The sequence below is a fragment of the Anomaloglossus baeobatrachus genome, chromosome 5, assembly GCF_048569485.1.
Source record: "Anomaloglossus baeobatrachus isolate aAnoBae1 chromosome 5, aAnoBae1.hap1, whole genome shotgun sequence".
In the NCBI taxonomy this organism is placed as follows: domain Eukaryota; kingdom Metazoa; phylum Chordata; class Amphibia; order Anura; family Aromobatidae; genus Anomaloglossus; species Anomaloglossus baeobatrachus.
In genome coordinates, this window is record NC_134357.1 from 429,996,072 (window position 1) to 430,018,260 (window position 22,189).

A 22,189-nucleotide genomic window follows, 5' to 3' on the forward strand; every position below is an offset into this window, starting at 1 on the left:
CACAGGGCTCTGCGTAAAACCACAGAGTTGGCTGACGCCACCGCCGTACGGCTCGTAGAGTCTAGGACAGCATTAATCGCGTAAGACGCGAATGCAGACATTTGAGAGGTCAAGGGTGCCACCTGCGGAGCAGATGTACGTGTGACCGTGTCGACCTGTGTAAGGCCAGCTGAAATAGCTTGGAGTGCCCATACGGCTGCGAATGCTGGCGCCAACGACGCTCCAATCGCTTCATAGATGGATTTTAACCAGAGCTCCATCTGTCTGTCAGTGGCATCTTTAAGTGCCGCCCCATCTTCCACTGCAACTAGAGATCTGGCTGCAAGCCTGGAGATTGGAGGGTCCACCCTGGGACACTGTGTCCAGCCCTTGACCACGTCAGGGGGAAAAGGATAGCGTGTATCTTTAAGCCGTTTGGAAAAACGCTTATCTGGATAAGCGTGGTGTTTCTGGATTGCGTCTCTAAAGTCAGAGTGGTCCAGAAAAGTGCTTAATTTACGCTTGGGATACCTGAAATGGAATTTCTCCTGCTGTGAAGCTGCCTCCTCCGCAAGAGGAGCTGGTGGAGAAATATCTAACATCTTATTGATGGACGCTATAAGATCATTCACTATGGCGTCACCATCCGGGGTATCTAGATTGAGAGCGGCCCCAGCATCAGACTCCTGATCAGTTACATCCGCCTCATCACACAGAGAGTCGTCCCGCTGGGACCCTGACCAGTGTGATGAAGTTGAGGGTCGCTCATAGCGAGCCCGCTTAGGTTGTCTGGGACTGTCGTCCGAGTCAGAGCCGTCACCCTGGGGTGCATGTGACACCCCCGGAGCTAGGAAGTGGTCCAGCTGAGGGGGACAAGGTGGCAATGAATCAACAGTGCCCATGGTCTGAGTTACTGGTCTAGACTGCAATGTTTCAAGAATTTTAGACATAGTCATAGACAATCTGTCAGCAAAAGCTGCAAACTCCGTCCCTGTCACCTGGACAGCATTCACAGGTGGTTCTCCCTGGGTCACCTCTAGCAGCGGCCCCGGCTGAGCAATTGCCACAGGGGCCGAGCACTGCACACAATGGGGGTCAGTGGAACCTGCCGGTAGAGTAGCCCCACATGCGGTACAAGCAGCATATAAAGTCCGTGCCTTGGCACTTTTGCTTTTTGCGGACGACATGCTGTTGTCTCCTTGAGAAATCTAAGGAGGGTATATAGCAGAAAATCACCAGCGACTGTACAGTGCAAAGTATTGCCAGCACAAAATACAAAGTACACTATGGCACAAGTGGGGGAGAGCCCTTGAGGGCTGCTTACCGCCCGCTGAAAAGCGGGTGTGAGGTCGTAGAATCCCTTGTCTGAGTCTCCCCGTCTCCCCTCTGCAGCTCAGCGTGCAGGCAGGAATGGCTGCCGGCGTCCTGTGAAGAGGGGCGGACCGTGGGCGTCACAAACAAAAGTGCGGGAAACTGCGTCCCACTGTGCCTAGTGTGAGGGCTGGAGTATGTAAAACAGACTCCAGCTCTTAGCGCTGCTGGTCTGTACAGCGTCCCGCCCTCCTCCTGACTGGCAGGTCTGGGGGCGGGAACGATACGAACTAGGCCGCAAAAGCCGGGGACTGTAGTAATCTAGCGCGGCCGTCATATATGCACGGCCAGCGCGGAAGTCCCCGGCGCACCACAAATCCCAGCCGCGACGCAGTAAAAACTGACCCCCGCGGCCTGATCGGCCGATCGTACTAAGTCACCTCACTCAGCAGAGCTGTAGTGAGTAACGGCACAAGCGCAGCAGCGCTGTTTACCCCGGCGCACTAACACACCCAGCAATGCTGCAGTGTGCGTGCGATAAGCACGGGGACACGGAGTACCTTGATGGAGCAGGGTCCTGTCCCTGAGGAAACTCCGCTCCGTATCCAGCAGATCCTCCAGGGGCTGTGGATGGAGCACGGCCTCAGTGCCCGGAGACCGGTAAAGTCCCACTTCACCCAGAGCCCTAATGGGGATGGGGAAGGAATCAGCATGTGGGCTCCAGCCTCCGTACCCGCAATGGGTACCTCAACCTTAACAAACACCGCCGACAGAAAGTGGGGTGAGAAGGGAGCATGCTGGGGGCCCTCGTATGGGCCCTCTTTTCTTCCATCCGACATAGTCAGCAGCTGCTGCTGACTAAACAGACAAAGCATAAAACTGAGGAGCCCGTGATCCCACGGGGGGGTGTATAGCCAGAAGGGGAGGGGCATTACACTTTTAAGTGTAGTACTTTGTGTGGCCTCCGGAGGCAGTAGCTATACACCCAATTGTCTGGGTCTCCCAATTAGGAGCGACAAAGAAATTGCTACGTTTGACACCCTGCCAACGACGAACAACATCCACACAACAACCTTGGTCAAACAATATATCGCTGAACGATGTAGCGCTGTTTGTGAGACGTGTACGTGTGACCGCTACAAAACGACCTATGAGCGATCTTGGCAAATCGTAACAACGTTCTGGGCATGTCACATCGCTAACGAGATTGCTAGCGATATCGTTGTGTGTAAAGCAGCCTTAAATGCTGTAGATTTGCTGATAGGGTGATGACAAGGTATGTAAAGTGCTATGGAGTATGTTGGCGCTATACAGTGGGGGAAATAATTATTTGATCCCTCCCTGATTTTGCCCACTGACAAAGACATGAACAGTCTATAATTTTAAGGGTAGGGTAATTTTAACAGTGAGAGATAGAATATCAAAAATAAAATCCAGAAAAACACATTGTATAAATTATATAAATTAATTTGCATATTGCAGAAAGAAAGAAATATAAATTTGATCCCTCTAGCAAACAATACTTAATATTTGGTGGCAAAACCCTTGTTGGCAAGCACGGCAGTCAGACTTTTTTTGTAGTTAATGATGAGGTTTGCACACATGTCTGGAGGAATTTTAGTCCACCCCTCTTTGCAGATCATCTCTAAATCATTAAGATTTTGAGGCTGTCACTTGGCAACTCAGAGCTTCAGGTCACTCCATAAATTTTCTATGGGATTAAGGTCTGGAGACTGGCTATGCCACTCCATGACCTTAATGTGCTTCTTTTTGAGCCACTCCTTTATTGTCTTGGCTGTATGTTTTGGGTCATTGTGGTGCTAGAAGACCCAGCCACAAATCATTTTTAATGTCCTGGCGGAGGTAAGGAGGTTGTCACTCAGGATTTTACGGTACATGGCTCCATCCATTGATGCGGTGAAGTAGTCCTGTGCCCTTAGCAGAGAAACACCTCCAAAACATAATGTTTGCACCTTCATGCTTGACAGTGGGGACGGTGTTCTTTGGGTCATAGGCAGCATTTCTCTTCCTCCAAACACGGCACGTTGAGTTAATGCCAAAGAGCTCAATTTTGTCTCATCTGACCACAGCACCTTCTCTCAATCACTCTCAGAATCATCCAGGTGTTCATTGGCAAACTTCAGACGGGCCTGCACATGTGCCTTTTTGAGCAGTGGGACTTTGCAGGCACTGCAGGATTTTTATCCATAAGGCTATGTGTCCACGGTAGAATGTACCTGCGGATTTTTCTGCATGAAAATCCGCGACTTTCGCGGCAAATCCGCACCCGCGGATTTGCCGCGGATTTTTTTTTTTTTTTCCCCATTCTATACCCAAATCCGCACCAAAATCCGCAACAAACAATTGACATGCTGCAGATTTTTCCGCATCAAAATCCGCGGCAAATCCGCGGCAAATCCGCAGCAGAAAAATCCGCAGCATGGACACAGCATTTCCAAAATGCCATTGAAATGGCTTGGAAGTGCCGCTGCTGCAGATTTTCGGGAAATCCGCGGCAAATCCGCGGCAAAATCCGCGGCAAATCCGCAGCGTGGGCACATAGCCTAACGGTGTAATGTGTTACCAATGGTTTTCTTGGTGACAGTGGTCCCAGCTGCCTTGAGATCATTAACAAGTTCCCCCGTGTAGGTTATGGCTGATCTCTCACCTTCCTCATGATTCTGGATACCCCACGAGGTGAGATTTAGCATGGTGCACCAGATCAATGTCGATTGACACTCATTTTGTATTTCTTCCATTTCCTTACTATTGCATTAACAGTTGTCCCCTTCTCACCCAGCGTCTTACTTATGGTTTTGTAGCCCATTCCACCCTTGTGCATGTCTATGATCTTGTCTCTGACATCCTTAGAAACCTCTTTCGTGTTGCCCATGTTGTAGAGGTTACAGTCTGACTGATTAGTTGAGCCTGTAGACAGGAGTCTTTGTTACAGGTGACAATTTAGGACAGCGGTCTCTAATGCAGGTAACGAGTTGATTAGGAGCGTTTGATCTATAGAAGCCAGAACTCTTAATGGTTGATGGGGGATCAAATACTTATTTCTCTGCAAAATGCAAATAAATTTATATAATTTATACAATGTGATTTGCTGGATTTTATTTTGTATATTCTATCTCTCACTGTTAACAGTAACCTACCCTTAAAATTAAAGACTGTTCATGTCTTTGTCAGTGGCAAACTTACAAAACCAGTAAGGGTTCAAATACTTATTTCCCCCAGTGTATAAGCAAGGAAAATAAATATCATTCCATTTGCTGCTGCTGTATGCCGCAGACTTTCTACCCACATATCTGTGCCAGAAAATTCCGCATGTTTGCTACATGGAGAATATAGCTTTTGGAGGGTTTATCTGGTGAAAAGAAGTAATTGCCTATTCACAGGATAGGTAGTCACGTTCCACCAGGACGCCACTGATTGTGCGCATGGTCCAATCATTCTTTATGGGACCGCTGAGTGTTGTGCTCAGCAATTTCTGGGAGTCCTCATTAGGAATAAAGAGTGCCCCATTCTGCTGTTTGGTGGGGTCTCAGCAGTTTGAACCCCCAGTGATCTATAAGTTATTACCTCCTTTACCCGAAAATACCTATTTAAAGGGACTCTGTCATCACATGACCATTCAGGTTGGACCTGTTGAAGCACATGGAAGTGTGAAACGGCCGTCGTCCATAGGGGGCCTGCACTCCGCTCTCTCCCCGCTGCTTGTAACTGCACATAATTTTGGAATAAAGCACTTTGGAATATTGGATGGTGTATGCCGTAGATTTCAACTTCCTGGACATTGGTTTGGACTTTCTCTTTCCTTGTCTACGTGCACCCATGACTACTGTTTCCATAAGGAGGACTGAAGCTGACCTATAAATCCATTGACAAGGTATTGCACGGTTTGGTGCAGAAACCACCTCTGCATAGCATATTTGACTACTACAGTACTGTATACAGCAAAGAAGATGCACACCGCCGGTACAGAGGCCAGAGTCCTGAGTCCTGACTGCCTCCTTCTGCCCTATTATACTGAATGGCTCTATTGGGAATTCCATCTAACTCACGTTTTACGTTTCAGCGTAGAGCACAGGATAAATGTGAACTAGGTCTTACTTTAATCTGGGTTTGCAGCCAATAATCCAGCACGTCGTGTGTAGTGACAGCACCACCATCACTATTTGCAGTGTCACCTTGTGATCTTCATGTCATTAGTGTAAGCCCGAGCCTTAAGGGGGCTTTACACGCTACGATATCGTTAATGTTTTATCGTCGGGGTCACGTTGTTAGTGACGCACATCCGGCGTCATTAACAATATCGCAGCATGTAACACTGACCAGCGACCTTAAGCGACCTCAAAAATGGTGAAAATCGTTCACCATGGAGAGGTTGTCCCAAAGTCAAAAATCGGTAATGGTTGATTATCGATGTGGTTCGTCGCTCCTGCGGCAGCACACATCGCTGTGTGTGACACCGCAGGAGCGAAGAACGTCTCCTTACCTGCCACCGGCCACAATTCGGAAGGAAGAGGTGGGCGGGATGTTACATCCTGCTCATCTCCGCCCCTCCGCTTTGATTGGCCGGCCGCTTAGTGACGTTGCGGTGACATCGCTGTGATGCCGAACGTCCCTTCTCCTTGAAGGAGGGATTGTTCGGCAGTCATAGCGACGACGACGACCAGGTAAGTGCGTGTGACGCTGCCGTAGCGATAATGTTCGCTACAGCAGCGATCACAAACAATCGCATGCGCGACGAGGGCGGGTACTTACATGCTCGCTATCGCTACAAATTGCTAGCGATATCACTACCGTGTAAAGCCCCCCTTTACTCCTATATGAGGTGGCAACAGTGGGGGTCTAGGTGAAGCCCCTGGTGTGGAATCTATGGCAGCCATACTCTCGGATGAAGTGGCGCACAGAGGACAGAATCAGTATAGATATGTGCTCTGTGCTGTGGAAGGTTGTACATGGATTCCCCAGTCCTGGCAGCCGCCATCCACTGGGATCCTTCTGATGTTATTAGTGATTGTTTACCGTAGTGTGTGCGCCTGTGGTGGGAATCCCTCGGCTGGAAGTGGCGGGGTCCTGTGGGATACCAGCCATACACCTGCTGCTTACAGCATTTCACTTACAGTTCCCTCTACTCACCCCCGTCACCCGCCACCTCCGCCGGAGGCTCCCAGGGGCCTCATTTATTTGTTGGCTAAACCATTGCTATTAAGTGAGCCCCCGACGTATTGCTGTGCCTCTTTGGCAGCCATTAACCCTTTGTGTGAATTCAATGAGTCACGATGTATTTAGCCATTGATCTTGTACGTAGCATTATTGATATCGTGGGTAATGCCTCCACGGGATAATATGTGAAAGGGCCAAACAACCGCACAGTGTTTGTGTTTTGTACAGGGTACACGTAAAGGATCATAAAGGCAGATTATAATTATCAATTTCATCTTCTGAGACTGACTGGTTGCTATGGACAATCTGCCTGACGACCATATAAAAAAAACCCAGTATCTATAGCAACTGGGCTACAATATAGATGTAGAAACGTGGTCCAACTCTCCTCATGTGGGATGGCGATCAGTGGGAGACGTCTCACTGACCACTGGGGTCATGAAGATTTCTGCCAAAGTATGGTGACGATGGGTGCACGCCCGGTCAGCGAGAAAGAAGTTGGAAAATATTGTCAGCTATGTCAGGACAGACTGCCGAGTGGTCAGTAAGTGACAGTGCGCGAGCACGTGGGAAGGAGATGTACCACAGCGCAGGATACGGACCAGCTCTGTATACACATGGGGCAGGGATTGCTTCCCTGGCAGCTCCCATGGGAGGGCATCCGTGCTGGAGAAGGGGCAGTGTGGAGCTGACAATATAGGGGCTCGGTCTCTATACTACCTACACATGTACACAGGGCTAGGTGTATACCGCACATATACATGTACACAGGGCTAGGTGTATACCGCACATATACATGTACACAGGGCTAGGTGTATACGGCACATATACACGTACACAGGGCTAGGTGTATACCGCACATATACATGTACACAGGGCTAGGTGTATACCGCACATATACACGTACACAGGGCTAGGTGTATACCGCACATATACACGTACACAGGGCTAGGTGTATACGGCACATATACACGTACACAGGGCTAGGTGTATACGGCACATATACACGTACACAGGGCTAGGTGTATACGGCACATATACATGTACACAGGGCTAGGTGTATACCGCACATATACACGTACACAGGGCTAGGTGTATACGGCACATATACACGTACACAGGGCTAGGTGTATACGGCACATATACATGTACACAGGGCTAGGTGTATACGGCACATATACATGTACACAGGGCTAGGTGTATACCGCACATATACACGTACACAGGGCTAGGTGTATACGGCATATATACACGTACACAGGGCTAGGCACAGGGCTAGGTGTATACGGCACATATACACGTACACAGGGCTAGGCACAGGGCTAGGTGTATACGGCACATATACACGTACACAGGGCTAGGTGTATACCGCACACGTACACAGGGCTAGGTGTATACGGCACATATACAAGTACACAGGGCTAGGTGTATACCGCACATATACACGTACACAGGGCTAGGTGTATACGGCACATATACACGTACACAGGGCTAGGTGTATACGGCACATATACACGTACACAGGGCTAGGTGTATACGGCACATATACACGTACACAGGGCTAGGTGTATACGGCACATATATAGACATACACAGGGCTAGGTGTATACGGCACATATACACGTACACAGGGCTAGGTGTATACGGCACATATACACGTACACAGGGCTAGGTGTATACGGCACATATACACGTACACAGGGCTAGGTGTATACCGCACATATACACGTACACAGGGCTAGGTGTATACGGCACATATACACGTACACAGGGCTAGGTGTATACGGCACATATACACGTACACAGGGCTAGGTGTATACGGCACATATACACGTACACAGGGCTAGGTGTATACGGCACATATACATGTACACAGGGCTAGGTGTATACGGCACATATACACAGGGCTAGGTGTATACCGCACATATACATGTACACAGGGCTAGGTGTATACGGCACATATACACGTACACAGGGCTAGGTGTATACCGCACATATACATGTACACAGGGCTAGGTGTATACGGCACATATACACGTACACAGGGCTAGGTGTATACCGCACATATACATGTACACAGGGCTAGGTGTATACGGCACATATACACGTACACAGGGCTAGGTGTATACCGCACATATACATGTACACAGGGCTAGGTGTATACCGCACATATACACGTACACAGGGCTAGGTGTATACGGCACATATACACGTACACAGGGCTAGGTGTATACCGCACATATACATGTACACAGGGCTAGGTGTATACGGCACATATACACGTACACAGGGGCTAGGTGTATACCGCACATATACATGTACACAGGGGCTAGGTGTATACGGCACATATACACGTACACAGGGCTAGGTGTATACCGCACATATAACATGTACACAGGGCTAGGTGTAACGGCACATATACACGTACACAGGGCTAGGTGTATACCGCACATATACATGTACACAGGGCTAGGTGTATACGGCACATATACACGTACACAGGGCTAGGTGTTATACCGCACATATACATGTACACAGGGCTAGGTGTATACCGCACATATACACGTACACAGGGCTAGGTGTATACGGCACATATACACGTACACAGGGCTAGGTGTATACCGCACATATACATGTACACAGGGCTAGGTGTATACGGCACATATACACGTACACAGGGCTAGGTGTATACCGCACATATACATGTACACAGGGCTAGGTGTATACGGCACATATACACGTACACAGGGCTAGGTGTATACCGCACATATACACGTACACAGTGTATGTGTGTATGTGTGTGTGTGTGATTATATATATATATATATTGTATGTACACCGCACACTGCTATACTCGGCCCGTTTGAAGCGGGCGCCGCCGGAGCTCCGGGCCTGACGTCTCCCATCATGTGAATCGCAGCATTTCCCAGGGTGCAGCGGGCGCTTTGCCCCACCCCGTGTCTCAGCCCTCATTTCCAAGCCGTGAGAAATAGCAAAATACTGCAAGCAGCAGCAGCCGCGGCGGTGGTCGTCCTCCCTCCTTCCTTCCTTCACCACCCGGGGCTCCCCAACATCCCCCCCGCCCCCAGGGACACCAGCCGGGGGGGAGGAGGACAAGACCAACCAAAGCAAGAAGAAAGGGGGGGTCCTGCACCAGATCGGAAATCATTCCCGGAGACACCCCAATAATCAGGATTGTACCATCAGACGCCCCCCTTCACCCCGGTGGATTATTGTACAGGAGCTGATTATAGGGAGGTGTGCACCCTGTGACCCGGAGACCCCGCACCGCTCCTGACCCTCTTCCTCTTCGCCCATGCCCGCCGGGCCCGGAGGCTTCTTACCGGGACTCCTCGGTTTGGGGGTCCCCGTCCAGCAGGACTGATTAACCCCTTCAGTGGCCACCCCCCACGCTCTGCTATTTACCTGGCCGCGCCCCCTAGCGGTGACATTGCGGGCTCCCCCTCCCCCTGTTCTTCTGATCGGCGGATCGATATCGGGGTGCTCCCCCCAGTGTCCCCCTCCCCCCCGCCGTGTGAGCAGACACCGGGAGGAGGAGATACCGGGCCTCCATTTTAAGACAGGAAGACGCTGGAGAGAGAGGGGGAGGCTCCTGACATCCCCGCTCCTCGCCACTATCGGGGCCGCCGCCGCCAATGGTGAATCTGGGGGCGTGTGACCCCCGCACGGCTGTCGATGAGTGACGCTCCCCGGTCTCATTAGCGGCCTCATTCCCGGTCTCCGGGGGGGGGAGCGGCTGTTTTCCGCTGTTTTATCGGGGAAGGGGGAGGTTATTTTTTTTTTTTTTCTTTTTATCGGGGGAGGGCCGTGGCCTACTTGTTTGTTTTGCCTCCTCCGTCCGGAGCGGCTTTTCCTGAGCGCGGAGGCCGGCCCGCGGGTGGCGGTGAGCGGCCAGTGACGGGCGGAGGGCTCGGTGTTGCTTGCGGGGCCCTGACGAGTGGAGGACGATGGGCTGCCTGGGGAACAGCAAGACGGAGGACCAGCGCAATGAGGAGAAGGCGCAGCGGGAGGCCAACAAGAAGATCGACAAGCAGCTGCAGAAGGACAAGCAGGTGTACCGGGCCACGCACAGGCTGCTGCTGCTGGGTGAGCAGGGAGGGGGCGCACTACAGGTGCCAGCATGGGGAGAGGGTCTGTGCACAGGTTACATCTGGAATTGTGGGGGTTTGGTTGTCCGCGGGCTCGTGGGGGGGGGGGGGTTTGGTTGTCCGCGGGCTCGTGGGGGGGGGGGGGGGGGGTGTTTGGTTGTCCGCGGGCTCGTGGGGGGGGGGGGGGGGGTGTTTGGTTGTCCGCGGGGGGGGGGGGGGGTGTTTGGTTGTCCGCGGGCTCGTGGGGGGGGGGGGGTGTTTGGTTGTCCGCGGGCTCGTGGGGGGGGGGGGGTGTTTGGTTGTCCGCGGGCTGGGGGGGGGGGTTTGGTTGTCCGCGGGCTCGTGGGGGGGGGGTTTGGTTGTCCGCGGGCTCGTGGGGGGGTTTGGCGGGCTCGTGTGGGGGGACTCCTTTGGACTGTTCACATCTATGGATCTGGAGGTGACTTCCTCAGTGGTCCCGCCGGGGAGGGTCGGATGTAGACGTACGGACACAGACCGCAGTACCTGGACTGCCCACAGTGCTGGGCATAGGCAAGTCTAGTTGGTGCTCGGACGTCTGAATTTGGGGCCCTCATGGTACGTTGTGGTCCTGGTGGACTGTGATTTGTTGCCGCGGCACTGCTGGTCTAGAAGCTGTGCTGTCATCTCTAATGTACGACAGTGGTCTGATGGGTGACGAGGCGGCCGTCCGGTCCCTGCTGCGGATACGCCGTTATTGGGGGGCAGACATTGTGGCGAGGGTCACTGGGCTCTTACCTATGTCCCTACGTTTCATTTTCTGTTCTTGCTTATGTCTTGTTACCGTGCACCAGATGCTTTTAGTGTTAAGTGGTCTCACTGTGTCGGTGCATACTGGAGCTGTTGCCCTTAGCAACCAGACCTTCCCTTTTTTTTTTTTTTTTTTTTTAGGATGTAGACTATAAAGTTAGTTACAGGTGCCGCCTCATGTTGTCCTCTTGTAGGTTTGTCGCTCACCTGCGGACTCTTTGGAGGGCCGGTCACCGTGGCTCTTACACATCAGTACAGGGGTAGACTGGTCTTACCAGTGCTTCATGCCCAAAAGTCATATGTCCACCCTTATTCTTAGCTGGTGGCCCCGAGATCAGCGGTTTATTATAGGCAGAGGCGCCTCTCTACAGTATATGTATTGGGTATATATGAGCAGCCGGTCATGTGTCTGGGATGTAGATTATTATTATTATTATTATTATAGCGCCATTTATTCCATGGCGCTTTACAAGTGAAAGAGGGTATACGTACAACAATCATTAACAGTACAAGACAGACTGGTATAGGAGGAGAGAGGACCCTGCCCGCGAGGGCTCACAGTCTACAGGGAATGGGTGATGGTACAATAGGTGAAGACAGAGCTGGTTGCGCAGTGGTCTACTGGACTGAGGGTTATTGTAGGTTGTAGGCTTGTTGGAAGAGGTGGGTCTTGAGGTTCCTCTTGAAGCTTTCCACGGTCGTGGAGAGTCTGATGTGCTGAGGTAGAGCGTTCCAGAGTATGGGGGATGCACGGGAGAAATCTTGTACACGATTGTGGGAAGAGGAGATAAGAGAGGAGCAGAGAAGGAGATCTTGTGAGGATCTAAGGTTGCGTGCAGGTAGGTACTGGGAGACTAGGTCACAGATGTAGGGAGGAGACAGGTTGTGCATGGCTTTGTATGTCATGGTTAATGTTTTGAACTGGAGTCGTTGGGCGATGGGAAGCCAGTGAAGGGATTGGCAGAGTGGCGAGGCTGGGGAGTAGCGAGGGGAGAGGTGGATTAAGCGGGCTGCAGAGTTTAGGATAGATTGGAGGGGTGCAAGAGCGTTGGAAGGGAGGCCAGAGAGCAGGAGGTTGCAGTAGTCGAGGCGGGAGATGATGAGGGCATGCACTAATTTTTTTGCAGATTCTTGGTTAAGAAAAGCACGGATCCGGGAGATATTTTTGAGTTGTAATCGGCATGAGGTGAAGAGGGCTTAGATGCCCCCAATCCCTTCTTGTAGGGTCGGTCAGATCCTGAGGACGGAGTTGTGCTGTACTGGGGCTTTAGGACTTGTTATTGGTGAATATTTTGCAATATAACTGATTATTCTGCGCCTACCATGTGATAGTTGGTGATAAGCGGGCACGACCATGCTCTGTGCTCGTAACCAGCGGTTGGACGGGCATAGCTCATGTATCAAGTATAATGGAAGGCAGTGGGGAATTCAAGCACTTTTTCTAGATTTCCAGGAATAATGCCTGAGTTCCCAATTGACTTCCATCATACTCAGTACACAAGTCGCGCCCGTCCGAGCGTCCAAATGCTGGTTAAGAGTGCAGAGCATTGCAGTGCCCGCTCATCACTAATGATCTGCTAGGTCCACGGATCTGAATTGTGGTGCCACCACTTGTTCTCCTTGTTTATGATAATAGGGCACAACATATCCTAGCATTAAAAAAAAAAAAATAATAATAATCATGGGGGAGGTAAGGCTGCAGAGCGTTACTTTTTGGTATTCATATCTGTGAAAGTCTTAGTTTGTATCGACCTTGTTTTTAAAGGGTTTGATGGCTTTCTTGTCTTACAAAGTTGTTGCCTACTATTCTCACTGCTGGCAAGATCTGTAGGAGTCACCATGTTTTCTTCTTATGGTTAGACGGCCTGGCGTTTCCATGCCACATGGGTCGGGCTCGGATTAGAATACCTGGCTCCACCACCGGGTCCTGCATCTGAAGCTAACTGCCTCCTAGGTGTACGCGAGACATTGGCACAAGTTGGGAGATCTGATGGTCGGCCGGGTACTCTGATCTGAGCTCAGTCGGAATTTCGCAGATGTGAGATCAGTCTTGGCCCGCGATGCGTGGACCGGCTGTGGGTCTCCTGAACCGATATTTACAGGCTTATATGATGATGTGGTGCTGAGGTGGGAAATCTGCAGCAAGTCCGTGCATCAGTCCGAAGATGGTCGCCTCTATTTGCCCTTAGAAGTAGGCTTGTGGTTGAGCGCCTGTTAAAGGGCCTCTGTCAGCACAGGATGAATGTTCAAACCAAGTACAGGCTCTCAGAGCATCATGGCGGAGCCAAATATTTAAGTGCACCTTCCCATTTTCTTGGTTTCAAAGGAGAGGGTAGATTCACTTGAAGGCAACCAGTCAGGTCCCCTATGCCCTCCAGCCCTGTAGCATTCATATCTATATGACAAAATTCCCTGTATGACGCTATGCACTAAAATAATTGATTTTAGTGCATCGTATCATACAGGGCTGGTTAGGCAGGGAATTTTGTCATATCTGGAGGGCATAGGGGACCTGACCAGTTCCCTTTACATAATTAGCAGCTGAAAGAAGTGGTTCACTACTCTGCAATAGTGGCCACCTCGCTGTAAAACTGATAGGGAAGGCTTTTTCTAAATACCTTGTTCAGCCAATTCTGCCTCTGAATGGCGCTATCGCTGTCTGTTCTCCCCATGAAGTGACCAGTTGACCCAACATCAGTCTCCCTGAGTGACTGGGCTGTGGGCGGCGTTTCACAGCTCAGCATCGCTCCTGCTTGCGGTACTCTACAGTGGAGAGCGTGCGCGACATCCTGCACTATGACGCTGGGCTGTGATGAGCGGTGAAACTCCGCCCACAGCCCAGTCACTCGGGAAGACTGGGGCTGGCCTCGCTGATGTCTGGTCAACTGGAAGTTGACGTGACATCACCGGATCCCAGAAGTCACGGAGCCCGGGGGTCACTTCATGGGGATGAGTGGACCGCAATAGCCCCACTCTCCGGCTGAATTGGCTGGACAAGGTATATAGAAAAAGCCTTCCCTATCAGTTTTACAGGGATGTGGCCACTATTGCAGAGTCGTGAACCACCCCTTTAAGCAGTCATTTATGGCTTGTCTGGTGACATATGGGGTCCATATTGTCATCCAACCTGGCAGCACGTATTCTTACCCTGAGAATGTTTATAAGGAAAGAATATTCCACTGACATTAAACATAAAATGTGAAGCGTTGTCCAGGGTGGTGTGATGAGCTCTGACACAGCCGGACCCGATAGTATGGCATTATACGATGGTTTGGTGTCAGAATAGCTGTATGGTACCTGGCTGTACATTGTACACGTCCAAAGGTAGGGGACCGTCTCCTCTCAATCTGTGCACATCGTTTGCAGTATTCCTTGTATGTATGTATGTATGTGTGTATGTATGTGTGTATATATAGGTAAGGAGCGATATTTTGTTGGCCCCTATGTCAACCATGTGCTTTGTATTACAAGAGGCCTCTCAATAAGTTAGTACACCCAGCAATGCTTTTGTATGCAACACAAAAGCATCAATTCTGATGTATTCCAACTTAAAGCTGGTGTCACACACAGCGACAACGACAACGACGTCGCTGCTACGTCACCATTTTCTGTGACGTTGCAGCGACGTCCCGTCGCTGTCGCTGTGTGTGACATCCAGCAACGACCTGGCCCCTGCTGTGAGGTCGCCGGTCGTTGCTGAATGTCCAGCTTCATTTTTTGGTCGTCACTCTCCCGCTGTGACACACACATCGCTGTGTGTGACAGCGAGAGAGCGACGAAATGAAGCGATCAGGAGCTGGCACTGGCAGCTGCGGTAAGCTGTAACCAGCGTAAACATCGGGTAACCAAGGGAAGACCTTTCCCTGGTTACCCGATGTTTACGCTGGTTACCAGCCTCCTCTCTTGCTGCCAGTGCCGGCTCCTGCACTGTGACATGTGGCTGCAGTATGCATCGGGTAATTAACCCGATGCATACTGTAGCAAGGAGAGCAAGGAGCCAGCGCTGAGCAGTGCGCACGGCTCCCTGCTCTCTGAACTGTGACATGTAGCTGAAGCACACATCGGGTTAATTAACCCGATGTGTGCTGCAGGAGAGCAAGGAGCCAGCGCTAAGCGCGGCTCCCTGCTCTCTGAACTGTGACATGTAGCTGAAGCACACATCGGGTTAATTAACCCGATGTGTGCTGCAGGAGAGCAAGGAGCCAGCGCTAAGCGCGGCTCCCTGCTCTCTGCACATGTAGCACAGCGACCTTATGATCGCTGCTTCTGCTGTGTTTGACAGCTAAGCAGCGATCATAACAGCGACTTACAAGGTCGCTGTTACGTCACCGAAAATGGTGACGTAACAGCGACGTCGTTGTCGCTGTCGTTTAGTGTGAACCCAGCTTAAGAGTCCAAAAGGAGCCACCTTTTTGACCTCCATGGGTCAACAATCGTCCCTGGGAATACAGTTGAGTTAGTTTTTAGGTCGTCAACACCCTAGTTTATCATCCTCATCAAGTCACAATCTGCTTGAACAAACACCAGCGAGTTTACAGAAATCAAATGGAGATCAAGGAGCTGAAACGCGCCATAGTCTTGTGGTGCCGCCATATGGATAGTGACTATCCTCATGCCATCTTCATGGTTGTCGTCATGGCCTGTTCACAGTAGATTAGTGGCTTTCTGAATTGGCCACTAGTAGCGATGTTCTGTTACCTCTGAGCCCAGGTCTTGATGTGATATTTTCTGATGCTATGTGGAATATGTGAGAACCCAGGGCAGTATAATATCGATATGTCCTGATACATGCGGATGCTAGAACACCGGTGTGTGGCTCTTATTCTGATTCTCTCCTTTAGAAAGTCAGTACATGGGACCATGGTGGACTTTAAACCCCAACCTGGAGGTTTCTAAAGCTGGGTTCTCGGGCATTTGTCTTTATAGCAATAAAGTTCCTCTGATCAATTCTGCTTCATCTATAAGGTCGGCTTCCATTTTGTCCATTTCTTGGAGACACTGCTTCTTAATCTTCAGTATTGTCCACAATCTGAATGCTTCCGGTGATAGATGAGACCTTCCTCCCCTTGGCTTATTACTGCGCTGGGCATGCACGGCCACCTTTCCACTCATAGGTGACCTTATGTATAAATAGGTGCTTGTCCCACATGATCATAATTTTTTCTTTTCAGGCTGCGTGCACACGTTGCGCTTTTGATGCGCTTTTTTTTTTCTTTTTTTTTTTTTTTTTTTCTTGTGCAGACATGAAGGATTTCCTGATGCCAGCAAAGTGAATGAGAATCCCGACATTTCACATACTAGGTGCAAAAGTGTACAAAAAGTGCACCTTCTTGCCACTGCGTTTTTCCTTCCTACAGATAAAGCAGTTTGTACATCTAAGGGCTGGTTCACAGTAAGCGACAACGAGGTCGCTGTTACGTCACCATTTTCTGTGACGTAACAGCGACCTTGTAAGTCGCTGTTATGATCGCTGCTTAGCTGTCAAACACAGCAGCCGAAGCAGCGATCATAACCGCGAGAGCAGGGAGCCGCGCACACTGCTTAGCGCTGGCTCCTTGCTCTCCTAGCTACAGTACACATCGGGTTAATTAACCCGATGTGTACTGCAGCTACATGTGCAGAGAGCAGGGAGCCTGCGCTGGCAGCATGAGAGCTGCGGAGGCTGGTAACTAAGGTAAATATCGGGTAACCACCTTGGTTACCCGATGTTTACCCTGGTTACAGCTTACCGCAGCTGCCAGATGCCGGCTCCTGCTCCCTGCTCGCTTCATTTCGTCGCTCTCTCGCTGTCACACACAGCGATCTGTGTGTCACAGCGGGAGAGCGCCTTTGAAGAAAACGAACCAGGGCTGTGTGTAACGAGCAGCGATCTCGCAGCAGGGGCCAGATCGCTGCTCAGTGTCACACACAGCGAGATCGCTAATGAGGTCACTGTTGCGTCACCAAAACTGTGCCGTAGCAGCGATTTCGGTAGCGATCTCGCTGTGTGTGAAGCACCCCTAAAACTCAATGTGTGCACACAGCCTTAATCCTGTGGCTTAGTTTTAGAAGTAGTGACTACGACCTCTGCGGAGCAGTCGGGACGGAGAACGGGCGGTGGGATAAGTGTTCTTGGGTCTTCGGCAAAGCGGCAACTTACTGGTGAGGTGCCTGTTAGACAACGCCAGGAATTTCTTAGCCCCAGCCCTATTTCACCTGTACCCCTCGCAGGGTCTTGTTCTAATCTTTAGGGTATGTGCGCGCACTGCAGTTTTGTTTCTCCAGAGAAAGACGCACCCTCTGGCCGAAAAAAAAACGCATGCGTTTTTGCTCCTGCAGATTTTTTTTTAACATTGTCGATGGCAAAACACAGGAAACAAGCGCAGAAAAGTGACATGCTGCTTCTTTTTTCTGCAACCAAAACTGCAGGCAAATAAGAAGCATCGTGTGCACAGTCTTTCAGATTTCTCATAGACTTTGCTGGGGAGGATCATACATGCAGTTCAAGACCACAAACTGCACCAAAAAAGCAGCGTGCGCACAAGACCTTAGGATGTTACGGGTGGTTCTCGCACTGTAATATGCCAGGGTCCCACTACCTGCACAGAATATCCGGAGATTGTCCATCATCCATAGAGACCCCTGCTGCCTATTACTGTACTTGATCACTACTTATAATTCTGTGATTATTAATATGGCTTATAAAGCGGCAGTGTATCTGGCAGCTCTGTACAGATGATCTCCAGTCACGTTCCTCCCAATGGGGCTCAGTCTCTTTCCCCATCTTAATCATGTAATCGTACACAAGGGTCAATTAGGAAGCAAACTGATCTTAGACAGTATTCACTCCTGTTGCGTTTTATTTTTTACCTTTTCCATCCTATCATGGCAACAAAAATTTGTTTTTGTTTTTTTGGAGTGTGGGAGGAAATTGTGTAAACACGATGCTGAACATACAATCTCCAGGCAGATGTGGTCTTTGGTTGTGTTCGAGCCCAGGAACCCCAGTACTGCAAGACACCTGTGCTAACCACTGAGCCACTTACCGTAGACCCCAGTCACATGGCATTTGCCTCTGGGACCCCCACCAATTCTGAGACTGAACAGGACCCACTTTTTCCTGCAAAGCGTTAATTCTGGGCACAACTGCGGAGAGGAGACTGTGTCCCCATCGTTCTGGGGATTAGTGGAAATCCCAGAGGTTGTGCCCTCACGGATCATAACTGGGGCTGATCGAATCCGCCAAAATCCGGGACCGGCGGATCCCTGCCGGATTGAAAAAATCAATCTGCGTCCGCTCTGGATTCTGGTGACCATATAAGTCGATGGGGACCAGAATGTGTGCACGGTGTACTCTCCTGAGGCTGCGTCATGGTAGCTAACTCCTTCTGGGTCACACTTTTCCCTTTCGGAGCCGACAATTCAAAATTCATTGTTTCGCCCGCCCACCGGTGCGTGTAATTGGTTGCAGCTAGATGCGCCCCCATCCTGAGTAGCAGCGTGTCAGCTGACTGCAACCAATCACAAGCGGCAGGACGGTCAGTGGGTGGGGAAAGACGTTCAAGTGTCTACAGGTCAGTATGGTGAATGTGCATGTCTATAGAAACACATGCACGCTCCTGTCAGAAGTGCGCAGCTGTGCCGGTGATGCGCTGTCAGACTCGTACAAGTTCGACATGATATCAGCAGGCACAGCCTGTGCTCTCTGAGCATGAGCGTGCATGTACACAAAAACACATGCGCGCTCCTGTCAGAAGCGTGCACGGCTGTGCCGGTGATGCAGCTTTTTTTTTTATTATTATTTAAATAAATAAATTAAAAATAACCCCGACTTGTGGTCCCCCTAATTTTCATCCCCAGCCATGATAAAAGCCTGCTGGGGGCTGGTAGTCTCAGCCCACAGCCGCACGGTTTCAAAGATTTCCGGGTGCCAGATACGGAATTCTGGGTGAACGATCCGGAACTGGCGAAAATAATTGAAAAATAAAGAAAAACAGATAAAACAGTGTTTCATACCGAGACTGTGTCATGGCAGCACACTGCTTCCGGGTCGGCATTCACTTCCTGTACTGTACATCGTATATACACAGCTTTCCATGGTTTCCCTGCCCACCGGCCATCCTGTCGTCTGTGATTGGTTGCAGGCACATGCACCCCCAGCCTCTGACAGTATCTGCCTGCCATGCAGTCATCGTGGCTGTTGTGTCTGCACAGCCAGCGGTCGTGCTCTATGGCCGATGGCTGTGCTATGTAGCAGAGCTGAAGCGGCGTGGGACCTCGAGTGGATTACGCTGGACCTGCAGGGTGTTGGGGGTTAAAGTGGTGAAGGAGGGTGTGTGTTTTGTACTTTATTCCAAATAAAGGATTTTTCTCTCTCTGTGTTTACTGTAATTTACAGATTAGTGTGATGCAGGTATCTCAGACGCCTGTGCCATCACTAACCTAGGGTTTAGTAAGAGCTCTGTGCTGCTATTGACCCCTTATTATCCCGATTGCCACCGCACCAGGGCAATCGAGAAGAGCCGGTATTGCACCGGGATTGTCAAATCTAATAAATGTGGCAATACCACATGGAGTTTTACAGTTTGGACTCGCTCAGCCCTACTCATAACGTGATGGGATTTGGTTCCTAATTGATGGACCAGAGACCCCTGTGAGTTCGGGGTGTTGGGGATTATTCACACTACCCCATAGCTTCAGTATACTCCCGTGACCTGACCTAGAGGTGTCTATGAAGCTATCGGGCCAGTTCGCGATGGTCTCCTGCCAGGCTTTCCTCATAGGCTGCATGTTGGCCCATAATGGTGAATGACTGAACGTGGACAGCAGTGAGCGGGTACAAGGTAATGTTATGTGCTGCCATGTATTGTCTGTGTGCAGAGGCCGGACTCCTCCACTGCGATATTGTTGAGTCCTGGGAAGATGGTGGTGGTGCAGTGTATGCCAGGGTCATCTAGGGCGAGGCTGACTGATGCCTCCTTCATTAATCTGTATATTGGGCATGAAATCCTAACAGCGGTGCCCCTTGTGCGGAGATGTGAGATCGGAGACCTCAGGATAATGGATTCTTTGTTATTATTTTAGTCATGTAAAAATAAAGTTTCCATTATGGAAAAACTGAGCTGAAGCTTCACGAGATGATCTGAGCCGGCCCCTGTTTGTGATGGGGTCCAGGATCGCCAATAACCGCGGTGACGGCCTTCTACGGAAACCTGCAGAGACTGGCTAGTGATTCTCAGGGGTGGCTATCAGAATCTGTAATGGGCCCATATAGCCAGTCTAAGACGTTCTAAGGAGGACATGGTTTTGATAACATGGACTGAAGTGCTCAAAGTGCTTTACACCTTATAAGCCATTTTGACCAATCCACAAGTCATCGTGACTGGTCCGGCTTGTGTTGTTGTGGTTATATTGGCTTGGAGTTGGTCCCCTGTGCTCAGTGTTCTCCATGGTGCGTGAGTTGCTGACAACCACTTCACTCGCTGGGTGGGCTCTATACATGTAATAATGTAGTTGGCCAGACCCCCAATATTGGTGTCTTGGCTTACTATACTCGTATGTGTATGGGGGTCCTTGATCAGGACATACACCTCCTATGGGTGTAATATGGGCGCACTTTACCATCTGAGTTATGGCCGCACGTCCCGGCCTGACTGTTTACGCTCCTGAACTAGCAAGATCCTGATGGGATGTCTGCAGGAGCCATAATTGCTAAAAAATAACTAAATTTGTGGCTCCCTGGCAAAATATGAAGCGGATCGTGCTGCGGTTTTCAGCCCATGTTGCTGCTGTGACCGTCCCCCGAGTCCTGCGATCGCTGTGTGCTGCCTCTGTACAGCACAGGCCTAGGTGCTTATAAGGATCTGTATGAGGCAGTGTCAGCCCTCGGGGGTGAATTCGCACCTGGCAGACTTTTTGCAGACATTTCTCCTTTGTATGTGGCTTGCAGAAATCCGGTGTGCTTGCCGCCAAACCAACTCCAAGAAAGGGTGATGGAAAACTGTTACGTGTGAATGTGCCCCAAAGCATTGTCTCAGGAGGATAAATCCAATTTTGATTGGAGCCTTGGAATGGGTGGAAAATCCTGCAAAACACTGACCCAATCGGCACGCTGAAGACGCAAAGCGGCTTCAATTCTGTAAGGAGAAAATCAGCAGTGTGTGCACGAGACCCCAGGAATCCCATCCACCGCAGGTACTAGTGACAACACTGCGGAGAAAAACTGCGACGAAAGCGCAGCAAATAGACTTACACATATCCTTAAAACGCATGAAGGAAGTGAGGGAGTCTTATCCCGCTATGGCCAGCTTAACACTAGAGCTACTGAGGTAGTCATTTTGACTACTTTGCACCATGTATTTCTATGTGTCACGAGTCCAGTAGTTCTAGTGTTAAAGGGAATCTGTCACCAGGTTTTCACCCCCCCCTCTCCCCCCATCTGAGAGCAGCATAATGTAGAGACAGAGACCCTGATACCAGTGATGTTTGCTGTCTTGTCTTACTCATGAATATGCTGGCTACCTGTCAGCAGACCAAGTAGTCCTCTAATGATGATCTACTGCTGATTAAACAGTGATTTTATCAAAACTACACTAAGCAGCCAAGTAAGTGACACATCACTGGAATCAGGATCTCTGCCCCTACGTTATGCTGCTCTCAGATTAGGTGGCAAAAACCTGTTGTCAGATTACCTTTTTAAAGGGGATCTTCAGTGTGGAAGTTATCCCGTATCCATGGAATGGGGAATAACTTTCTGATCCCTGGTGGCCCCGAGTGGTGGTTGATTGTGTGCACCTCCTGTTCATTCTCATAAGTGCCGAAGACCAGCTGATTCCGCTTCCTCGGGAGGTCCATTTTAACAGTAAATG

The 22,189-nt window shown here is 50.2% G+C and overlaps 1 protein-coding gene across 1 annotated transcript in view; it reads left to right on the top strand.

Annotated features, from left to right (window-relative positions):
• The first annotated feature begins 9,428 nt into the window (after positions 1 to 9,428).
• The window catches only part of GNAS (GNAS complex locus), a 73,935-nt gene continuing 61,174 nt past the window's right edge, over positions 9,429 to 22,189 (top strand). Inside the window, exon 1 of the mRNA XM_075350366.1 lies at positions 9,429 to 10,572. Coding sequence (XP_075206481.1) covers positions 10,434 to 10,572 — 139 coding nt within the window. The 5' untranslated portion in view covers positions 9,429 to 10,433. The remainder of the gene's footprint in view (positions 10,573 to 22,189) is intronic.